A 12,264-nucleotide genomic window follows, 5' to 3' on the forward strand; every position below is an offset into this window, starting at 1 on the left:
AAAAACAAATGTGGTGAATAACGAAAAGCAAGCAAAAAAATAATAATTTTGATGAAACAAATAAAGTATATTTAACTAAACGTCAACCAAACATTGGATTATGAAATTTACGTTGATTTATAAATTATTCGATAAGTCAAAAATGAAATGAAAATCAAGCAAATTAAATTGCAATTAAGTAATAAACAGAATTCATAGCGATCGACTAGTATCTATTAAACTCTATTTAAGATGTAACACAGATCCATGTGTTTTTGTCCCATATATTACTTATCTTATTAAATTATATTCTATGATTATGTTTTTTTTTTTCGTTTGCATTTTAAGAGTAAAACAAACAAAATACAAAGCGCATAAACAATTGAACTCAAACAATATATACGAATCGAATTTTCCTACATAACATTTGTAATAATAGTATTCAATTTCCTTTTTCTGTTTGATTTCGGAATTTTTTTTTTTTTGCTTTTACTTAATATATTTCGTTTGTTTTTTCCCTCCGTCTGGTTACGATATTTTTCAAATTTATATGTGAAAACCGGAATTATGTATATTGCATAGTGAAAAATAAAAAAAAACGTAAAATGAATTGAGAAAAAAAATCATGCAGAAAAAAATGAGCAACAAGTTAAGAAATGAAAACTGACGAATTATTTGAATGATTCATTAACATGGACAAAAAGAAAAATGAATAAACACAAAAGTTCTAACAAAAAATATTATAAACTCAAAAATAAACTGTGCTTGTTTTATTTCACGTCTCGACTAAATTCCTCAACTTTCTTTCCGATTTCGAATTTAATTGCTTGTCCCATTAGCTTCGAATTCTTGAACAATCTCGTTATGTCTCGAACAAACTTTCAACACAAATTGGCCATACGTAATATGATTCAAGAGATATAATTTGTTTTTGACTGACACGCTGGGTGAAGGTCAACAGATCCTTGAATCTCCATCAACAGCGTTCCAACAAAGAACTTTCCATCTGCTAAACGGCGTTGTACCACCGGCTATGTGAACGGATATGTATTATCTTGAGTGTTCATTCTTGTTTTCGTCTGCATGCTGGGTCAAAACTGAGATACATTCCACAAAAAATGAACGAGTTCAACTACACATGTTTTCACACATTGTATTTGTATTTTTTTTCGATACTTTTATGATACATGTTGACATTGTATTGTAAAAAACGGCACAGCGAAAAAGAAAACAATCTTAAATAAATTTAGAAGAAAAACATAGAGAAAAAAGTCAGCAATAAATTAAAGGTTATGTATATAAAACTGACAAAATATTTGAATGAATTAACAGAAAAACGGACGAAAATAAAAGTTCTAATAACAAAAATTATACACACAAAAGTAAACTGAAATTATTTTATTTGACTTTTTATAGAGACATTCTTTTCGACACAAAACATGACAATGGCAAGTTTTATTGAATACAGTACATATAATAAACTATTGAATACAGTACATTGAAGAGATACAATCTACCTTCAGTTTTTATAGCACTACGGTGCTTCTCTTAACATGGGCCAATTTATGGTTGTTCATTGAAATGGAACATTTTTGAAATCATTCAGCAAATTTTTATTTCCTTCAAACACATACCACACATGTTTATTGTTCATGCATGTGTTTACTTCTACACAGAATTGAAGAAGGTAGGCTTAAAAGCGAATGCAAAAAACTAAAATTACGAATATTCGCCTTTCATTTTAAAATACGTGATGGAAACGAGTGCATATTAAGCGATTATTTTTCTATAAAATATGTATTCTTAAAGTATCGGGATTTTAAATAATAATCTAGTTTGAAAATGTTTGATTTCGTACATAATTCAATTGAAAGTAGATTAAAAAAGTGAATATTATTAAGAACATTCCGTCATCGTATCTCGAGTGAAAACTGATCAGTGAACTTCATACACAAATAGGTCTGTGCTAAATTTTTTTTTGGTTAAATGCTAACCTTCCCACGTTGTTTTTTTCTATTTACTTTTTGAGATATGAACATTGAACATCATCGACTTTGTACTTTAGATCCTAAAAACACTAACAATCTAGGTAACAATAGATAAAACAATCACATAGGACATGTATCCCACTGTGTTTCGGTTTTTTTTTTGTAGTTTGTTTTTTTCTTCTTATCATTCTCAATATTGCTATCAATGTTTCAAGTGATAAAAGGATCATTCATTTATCAACACGATCAATTGATTTATGTGCATGTTTTAAAAAATGTAGTCACAATGTGAAACACAATTCAATTTTTTGAAAATCAAACGAAATACCGCATACACTTTAGTATTTTAAATAACATTACCAATACTCAAAGTTCATAGCGAATAACACACAGCTGAACTGTGACAATTCGTTTGAGTGAACAAACAACAATCTAGCACGAAATAGAGGGAGAGATAGAGACCATGAGAGACATATTGTGACTACACCGCGCATAATATAAATGAACGCGTTATTCACATTGACGCAGTAAACGTGCTTAACGCAGCGCACTTTTCATCATTGTATAGACTTCATAGACGCCACCATCTTGAATCAAAATCAAAAGGTGTATACCTCAAAACGGAGTAATACGTGTTGTGTGATGAACGTAATTCAGATGTAGCTCTGTGTTGTGTACAAACTTTATTTTTGCTTAGCTTTTTTCGTGGTGAATCGGCGAATAAAATTCTTCATTTTGAGCGAGTTGAAAAAAAAAAATAATTAAATTTTTTTTAAAGTGAAAATTATATTTATTTGCCAAATTGAAATTGTTCCGTGTGACGCGTAGTCACCGCTGGAATTTTCTATTAGCAAATTTATAATTAATGAACGGCCTATCTGTTCATGTGTTGTTAAATTTTTTTGCAATTTTTAAAATTGCGTCAATCTGGAACACAAAGGTGTTTCCAATGGTCACGCAAACAATGAATTAAAATTCATTACAAAGGCAATCAAGTCTTCTATGCATGTTCCAGAATATAATTGTAAGTATTAACAATACTAACCAATACTAACACATCAAATTATTAAGATTTACGTCAGTGGCCACATTTACAAGGCAGCGGTTTTGTTTAACTCATGCTGCGGTGAGTATTGTGATTGGAAAGCAACAACGATAATATATTCAAGTATTGAAACTGGTTGTATATACGCAGTAACTGTGACTCAAAAGCTACACACACTTGATACGACTTTACATTTACAGTAATCGCTTTATACTTTTAATTCGTATTTTGTATGGTGAAATCATATACGCGCAGAATGAAACTATAATTATTCGTATTGTTCGCGTTTTTTTCATTGTTTGTTCATTTATTGGGCTACTCAGTTATAACTTCAGGTAATTGAAAAATATTGATTTTTTTTTCATTTATTTGAGGGCATCTTTGATGTGTTTTACATTTTTTACTGCGCACAAATTTATTGATTTCTCGAATGTTCTACGTCACAAAAAAAGAAATGTTGCTGACGCACACATATTTATTCAGATTTATGCTCTTGTGTGCGGGCACGATTTTTTATTCGCTAAATGCGTCACGGCTGAAATCATTTCTAAATATAGCCACACTCCATTCTCTCAATATGATACAACGAATAACAAACAAATGTAACTTTTTTACGCAGTTCTGCTTAAAAACGATAATCAAAAAAAATATATAGGATCACGTAACAAATAAAGGCAGGTTGCGAAGCTCGCATTTTATAATAATAATAATAAAAAAAATACAGCTCAGCAAATTTTTCGCTTAATGGTAGACGTTTTATGAAGTATATCATTTAATTTGTGTAATGCTAAACGATAAAATATGCCAGTCGTTCATACAACCTTAAATGTAGAATAATAAATAGAATTTATAAGTAATAAATATTTTGAAAAAAATTAGGGTAATGGCGAAATGAATTTTTTTATGTAAATTTATATGAAACAAATAATTAATTCGTATCAAATTTCTGGCCACACACCAAACTAGACACCAAATGTTCGTATATTTTTCGTGATCTCAATTTTGCTTCAAACAATAGTATAAAATTTTCGATATATTAACCATTCCGAACAATTTTGCCTCCGACATGAAAGCGATAGGAAAAAGGTCATTCCAATACACAGGCACATTTATACAGCTTCATAAGAATGTGTCGCACAGCGACTGTGAATGTGGTACTAAGAATAGAAGTAGAAGGAGAAGAGAAAAAGGTTTCGTCACATTATAAGCTTCGTTGCATGCCATTTGTTCACAAACGTTTCAGTATAGTCGAAGCACTGAAACGACTAACATTGTCCGAAAAATTGTCGATACGTTTTAAGCAAAATAAAAGTGTGGTCGTTGTTGTTGCTTTTCGATTACTTGTTAGTTTTTGAATTTTTTTTGTTACTTTTTGTAGTGTTTTGTAGTAAGTTTTTGCTGAAAAAAAAAAAATTGTATGTGTGTGCATTTTTTAGAAGACCAAGATGAATTCAAATCATATCCCAGAGGGATTCAAACGTCGAGACGATAATCGTCCGAAACCGCCACCCTTTATCCATCCAGAAGTAATTGAACTCAGTGATGAGGATGACGACGACAGGGAAAAATATAAAATGTCTCAAAACTTAAGCTTTCTCGACGTAAAAAGGGAAGAATTGGTAACACAAACAGAGGAGTGTGATGAAGAGGATGATCCTGCACAAGGAAACATTGAAAATCAGGAAGAAGCGATTGCTGATAATGAACCGTATGCATCGCCAGGCTTCAAATCACCAGGATGTCAATCAATTAGCCATGCATCTAGTGGCATTGGATCGTCGAGAGATCCTTCGCCGTTGGACTATGATGATATCGATTTAGATTTGGCACTATCTGGTCTACATTATCAAAATTCGAACAATCCATCGCCAAAGGTACAAGATACAAAGACGAATAAAATAACAACGGATAAAATGAAAGAGCGTAAACATTTCTTTCAACAAAATCAAATGGACTACTTTCCACTTGCAAATTCAACAAATAATTATTCGTTCGTAGTACAAGAATCATCGCAAAATTTGCCTTCACCACAAACGCCACATGAATCAAACATTGAAATGTATGAAAACTCGAATTACAACAACAACAACAACAACAACAATCATGCTGATTCGACTGACAGTTATATGAAAATACCGAACATGAAAGGCGCATTTTCATCGATTTACAATCAGTCTGAGTCCAATAAAAATACAGCGGGAAATATCAAGAATTTGGTCGAGGAGAAAATGAAGGAATTTAAGGATGAAATGATGGATAAATGTAAAAAAGAAATGTTGGATGAATATCAAAAAATGAAGGATGAATTTGGTGAGTTAAAAAGCTTAGTGAAATATTACAAACGAAAAGCGGAAATCCGTACGAAACGTCGTTCCAATGACAATGGGCATCGTTCCGATGAAAAGAAACGCAGAATAAGCCATGAACGTCGAACAAGCACAGTCACATCGGGCAGTTATAAAAGGGAGCTCAATGGTATGCCAAAGCTTGTTGATTATGAAAGTGATACGACATCTGATACAGCCAGCACTGCATCAGTTGAATCTAATATATCCACGATTGAGCCGAAGCAAAAGCATGCACAAAAATCAGGTAGGTTCTCAAAAATTACTTAAAATTTGATTTGCAAAGTGTGAGACAAACATTACATATGTTAACATTGTATTAATAGATGCTTCAACGTCCTATCAAAGTGGAGCCTCGTCGTCAAATTCGGCACAGAAATCACACCATCATCATTCATCAAATACAACGTCACAACATCGAAGCTCAAATCATACAAGTAAATCTCATTTACTCCAATTTTATTCTTGTGCCTCAAATAAATATTGAATCATCATTTTTTTAGATTTGAGTCGAGGTCGGTACCACAGCAGCAGTTCTTCTGAAGTACCAAAAAATGTGGACAAGTCTTTTTATTTGAGCGGAAATGTCTCGCGTTGCTGCCCAATTTGTGGAAAATACTTAAAGCGAATGGTACACTCTAGGGGCAAATCACTTAAAAATTACTTACTTATTATTATTGATTGTTTTACGATTATTTTTCGATTATTTGTCGATTATTTTAAATTTATTCTTTTCTTGATTCTCCCCTTAGGTACACCATTTCAAGACAGTCCATCCACAATTCGAAGTTTATATATCACGTATTTCGCCTGAAATGGTGGAAGCAGCGAAAACCGCTGAAAATCGTGGTGTTAAACACATTAAGAAATCTGTGCAATATATCAAAGCACTTTGTTTATTTTGTGGCGAAAAAAGAAATTTTATGCCACATTATTGGATCGATCATTTTCGCAGGTAAATTAAATAGATTTATTTTGAAAGCGACGCCAGCTTCATCATGTGGTCTTTTTTTCATATAGCCATACTGGTGAATATACCAATGAATGTTATCTCTGCCAAAAAGCGGTCAGTTTCTACACACATTGCGGCATGCCAACGATTCGAAATCAGAATGAAGTGAATTTGGGACAAACTAGTCTGTACGCGCACATGTGTAATAAATGCAATTTCATCCAAATTGACGAAAAAAATATGCGAAATCATGTGATAAAGCAACATGGAAAGAAAGACAACATTGAGCAATATTATCGAGAAATATCGCTGATGCCATCGATGAAAAAACTACCATTTGTACTTAATCCAGATGAAGGTAAATAAAATGAATGTGTGTTTTTTTTTAACAAAAGAGACATTTTCTTTAAACAAAATTTATAAATAATTCAATAGTACAAATCGTGCCGAAACAAAATGAAGGTAGCACATTTAGCACATCAGCATATCGTAGACTCAGCACTAGTCATGTTCAAAATTATCAGATATCACAACCCAAGCCATCAACGAGCGGCATTCGAGTTTTGGATACTCAAATCATTCGTCCAGCAAATACAAGTTTCGGTATATATACAATTTTTCATAAAATATTTACCAATTATGTTAGAACAATAGCAAAAATTCAAATTAACACACTTTTTTCTTCTTTTGCCCACAAATCACAAGATCACCAAATTCAGAATTACCCTTCAATGCCTATTATTGATCCCATTGAAGAATGTGATGCTCAAGAACCACAAGCAGGCAATGCAGCATCACCAGCAACATTAAATTTGAAAATTGATGCCGAAGAAGAGCAGAATTTGTTGAATGTTCATAAAAATTATAATGAAATTATGGCCACATTCAAAGTCAGTGTACGACCATGGATAGATGAAGATTATGCTAAAAAGCCGAGAATAAATTTGCTTACTCAGTTTGCATTGTACAAATGTATGCAAGAGAGATGCATTTTTGCGACCGATGACGAGGATAAGTGGACGGCACATATGAAAATGCACATTAATTGGATAGATGTGCTCACAAAAAAACTGGGAAAAAATTTCACAAAGAATCTGCGAGATAAATATATTGGCTTCAGAGATTGTTCATATTGTGGTGAAATTTCAAAAAGCGATATATATTTCCTTCAACATATGAATGAGCGTCATCGTTTCAGTGCTTTCCAGTGTTCATACTGTTTTTATCGGACAAATGAACTAGACAACGTTGTCTTACATTATGAACGTCTCCACAAAGACAAGGATGCCAACGTCTTATTATGCAGCGAACAACGTGAAATGGAAGACAAAGATTATGACTTGCTCGAAAATGACTGTACCGAAAATATTAAGAAATTCATGTGCGGCCAAGGTAATAATTGATGATTTTTTTCTTTGAAAATTGTTGTTCATTTATTATTTCATTATTTTTTTTTTCAGTTGGCTGTCAATATGACTTTGCTTGCTGGAACAGTTTTTACGCACATGTACGTAAAGACCATGCAAATATATATCAATGTCCACATTGTATTCAAACTGTAGACACTCGTGAAGTGGATAACATTAAAAACCATTTGATAAAACACACTGACATCTACGAATCACACGAAATTGCCGAATTTCAATGTATTTTTTGTAATAATCCGGAGAAAATAGCATTTCATGACATCAACGACATAAAAATGCATATGTCATTGATGCATCCATCACATTTTCTATTTGTTGGTGCACGTCAATCGACCAACCTTGACAATGACACAATGTGTGACATTCAAATCGTTTATGTTGGCGATATCTATGACCATAAACCATATTCGCTGTATAAATGTTCAAATCCCGATATTTTGAATAGTATGAATCCGAATGTATTGGATGCACGGCTACAGTTGGAGATACAACGAACTATGATTCCAACAATGGATCGATTCACGGCATCAATACCAATCAATTTCAACGAAAGAGAAAATTTCTCCGCCGTTCCATATAGGGATTATGTGAATTATACACAATCAAATTTGCATCGTAACCAGCAAGAATTTGAACAAGAAGAAGACGTTACCATTCAAAATCCAAAAGAAACAGTCCAACCGACTGAAGTGAAGCCGTTACCAAATCAAAGTCCACAATTGAATGTGAAACCAGTCGAAGTACAACGGGTTCAAACACAAAGCTCTACTCCTTCGCCATTCAAAAAAATCAATATCACATACAAATGCATTAGTAACAACACAGCGCACGAATTGAAACGAAAAAGAAATGACTCGTATAAGAGCCAACTGTGCAAGGATTGTTTACAATTCCAGCTAGTAAACGATGCGACTGGAATGACGCCATTTTTGAACCATTTGATGAACCATCGTGCTGATGAGAGTCAAAAAATGTTGTGTGGCCAAAAAACCTCAGATCCGAAAAACATTCTCGAACATCGTGTTAAAGTACATGGAAAAGAAGCCATCAATTATTTACAAGAGGAAAAGAGTGAATCGACATTGGTCTATAAATTGGTTGAATGTAAATTCCGATGCCGGGATTGTGAAAATCAAGAGTTTGAAACGGTATCACAAACTGTTCGACACCACAAAACATATCATACCGATCGTTATATGCATGCCAAAATCATTCATGAATTTACAGTAATTGAATCGAATGATCCGAATCAACCTATTACACACGAAAGCATTATCGAGGAGAAACATTTCCAATTAAGTCAACTGTTTATCTGTGTTCGTGATTCTGAAAATTTGGGCACAAAGAAAGAACTACTGGACCATCACAATCGCAAACATGCCAAACAACCACTTGAATTCAACATCAAATCATTTATAATCGATTACCAGCCAATGGCAGAGGACCAATATCAAATGTTTGTGTTTGAGTGCATGCATTGTTTGGATCTTTTCGATTCAATCGACAGTATACATGCGCATATCGACAAAATTGATGCAAACGATGAGAAGAAAAGAGCTGGCTATACAATGCGAAAATTGTACGCATGTACACATTGTAACCAGGACATTATAGTCAGTACATATAATGGGTTGCGTATGCACCATTCATCGATGCATTCCGATAACAAGTTTATGGCAGCCAACATTATTCACTCAAAACAATGCGGCATTTGTGATAACAAATCCTCAAATCATGGACAAGATCATCCACCGTATGACATCTTGAATATGAGATCTTTGAGAAAATTGGGACTGGATAAAACTGATCCTGTCAATTGTGCATTTGCACCTGAATGCTGTCCGGATAATCACTTTGATGACATTGCGAATTTGATTTTTCACGTCTCGCAATGTCCATCATCCAATCGGCTCATGTGTAATGATTGTGGTGGCATGAAATTTCAAAATTTAAACACTCTTATCGAACACCGACAGAATTCACACGATGAAGATATGGACGCGATACTGGATTTTGTTGCGGACTTTTGGAGTCCAAAGAAGACTAGAACTATATTTGCTAAGCTGCAAGTTATATTTAAGGATGCCAAACTATTTACGGTGAGCTTGCAAGCCATTGGACACGTCAACTTTACGAAAAAAGTTTGGGATAAAATCGATGAAAATGCGACTTTAATATGCGCGAGAGAAAAAGAATATATTACCTAATATAGCGGATTAGCAGTCTCTTTGATCTTTTTATATTTGAAAATTATATATGTATACGTACATTAGATAAATGGTTAAATTTAGAACCATAATTGCAGTTCAGACCATAACACATCTGACCATATATCAATCCAAACATTTTTCTTCACGATAAACATTTATTAAAACGATCAATCAAATTGAATAATAGATAAGCTAGAATTGTAACCATTCTTATTTGACCATTTTTTAAATGAAACCCAAATGAAGTATTATTAACTATTGATAATTTTGCAAAAATGGCATTGGCAAATTGAATTTTGAAAACGCCATTAATTTACACCATTTCTAGTGCCTATTTAGTATTTTTTGGCCTTAAATTTGAATATCAAAACAATAAATGTTGAATTGTGTTTGAGACAAATAAAAAACAATGAATATTAAACGTGGAAAATAAAAAATAATAAACGCTTATTATACATTAAACTCATTTTATGTGTATTTATTTTTGCTTTTTGGAAAATTTCATGATGGAACAAAAAGGTTAAATCAAGTATTGGCTGGAACACGCTTGACATTTCTGATTTCTGAGAAACATTTATGTAAGTATTGTTGAGTGACGCCGGGTTACTGTGTGAGATACAAAAGTTGATGCTTCATTTGTATACACACACAACGGTGTAATAGTGTGCAACCGATTTTGCATCGCCATTTTGATGCGGTGTGTTGTAGCAGTCATTTTGATGCGAACAAAATTTTTCGAAAACATTTTGCTTTTGCAACCATTTCTCGTTTCAAAGAAAAAAATGCACCATTGAAAAACGATAGACTTTCTGTAGGCAAGCAATTTTATTGGATTGAGAACAATTTGAGCGCATTAAAAAATGAGCCAAACAATTTGAATAATCGAATATCAATTGCGTGCTTTGTTCATTCGATGGCACTCGAATTTGTCATTGATTTTTTGTTCACTTTTAAACGTAACGGTACTCTAGTGAATGCCGTAGTCAAAAGCATCAATGTCTTGTGTTTCGATTAACCAAAAAGAATAGGAATTTTATATGTTTTTTATTCGGTCGTTCTATTCAGAGTAATGGATCAAAACCTGTGGTTGAAGAATGTGTTCATACCAAAGTTTGAGTTAGCGTTGTCAAAATTTGAAGATGGAATCACGTAAGTACTGTTTTATAGAAAAAACAAACAGCTACCGGTGAAGAAATCACGTTTTGGTTTGGAAACCAAACGACGAGACACAATCGATGCAATACCAGGTTCGATAAAAGACATTTGTTTCTATTTTGAATAGTATTTAGAAAAATTTCATTTCAGTTATAGTAGTCAGCGAATCGTCGAATACAGAAATGGCGACAACGCCATAATCGGTAATGTAAAACTGTTCGGTTTTGATGAATTACAAGCTCATTTTCACGAAGATCACGCACACCTCGAGACTCATGTAGATGCGTACGATTGTCATTTTCTACTAACCATTTTCTTTATTAACTAACTGGTTTACATAATTCCCTATATTATATTGAAAGCGGCATGTTTAATCACCTTGTGACCGAACACAAAAAGGATAATTGGAAATACAAACACCTGTACCGAGAAACCGAAGCACAGACGACTGTCATCGTGATTACATCCAATAAATTTGTTTGTTATGCTTGTAACGAATCATTTAAACAAGCTGAAGAAGTGTCCACACACTTCAAAGCCATGCATCCAACAAAACTCATTGATATCAAAACAATCGTTCGCAAAAAGTGGTCACCAATGAGTTTTTATTACGTCAAAGTTTTCTTTGCACTTTGTGCGATTTCATAGGCACCAGCAAAGTAAATCTTTTGGCTCATCGCAACGAGAGACATGAATCAACAATGTTTGAACTAAACCTTGGCGATCCGCTACTTCTTTACTTGAATGCCACAAACAAGGCAAAATCAAATGACGATCAATTGATGGTTTATTCAAGCTATTGGTGTTATGAAAATGATCGGCATTTCATCGCAGGAACAGTCAAAGAAATACATGAACACTGGCTGATTGAACACCAACCGTAACAAACATTCATGTACTATGTAGAAGCATTGGTGCAATATCACTGTGAGAATGTAATCACCACGTACGAGGGCATGAAAAAACATTTTGAAGACCATCACCCATGTGAAAATAGCGAAATGCCGGACACCATTTATTTTAACAATGCATCAGCAATAAGTGTCCAATGTGTGACTTCGTATGTGATAGACACGAGCTGCCGAAACACATTGGCTATGAAGACAGTTTCATCGCTGAAATGAAGTGCGTCAATCCGAATCCGAACACTGAGCGTGTATGTA

General features: G+C 33.5%; 1 protein-coding gene across 4 annotated transcripts; it reads left to right on the top strand.

Moving 5' to 3' along the window:
- The first annotated feature begins 1,824 nt into the window (after positions 1-1,824).
- On the top strand, positions 1,825-10,388 carry LOC116349232. 4 transcript variants are annotated; one of them, XM_031780577.1, is made up of 9 exons: positions 1,825-1,938; positions 4,449-5,604; positions 5,684-5,794; positions 5,861-5,988; positions 6,110-6,312; positions 6,378-6,667; positions 6,745-6,912; positions 7,015-7,701; positions 7,770-10,388. In XM_031780577.1, the coding sequence occupies exons 2-9, from the start codon at positions 4,458-4,460 to the stop codon at positions 9,941-9,943; spliced, it is 4,908 nt and encodes a 1,635-aa protein (XP_031636437.1). In that variant the 5' UTR covers positions 1,825-1,938; positions 4,449-4,457; the 3' UTR covers positions 9,944-10,388. The 4 variants fall into 4 exon arrangements, with proteins under 4 accessions (XP_031636437.1, XP_031636434.1, XP_031636436.1 ...); XM_031780574.1 differs by lacking the exon at positions 1,825-1,938 and adding an exon at positions 2,582-2,991; XM_031780576.1 differs by lacking the exon at positions 1,825-1,938 and adding an exon at positions 3,026-3,347.
- Positions 10,389-12,264: the final 1,876 nt, after the last annotated feature.

The sequence above is a fragment of the Contarinia nasturtii genome, unplaced genomic scaffold (genome assembly GCF_009176525.2).
Source record: "Contarinia nasturtii isolate CC-2019 unplaced genomic scaffold, AAFC_CNas_1.1 Cnas_scaffold_2806, whole genome shotgun sequence".
NCBI classification, from domain to species: domain Eukaryota; kingdom Metazoa; phylum Arthropoda; class Insecta; order Diptera; family Cecidomyiidae; genus Contarinia; species Contarinia nasturtii.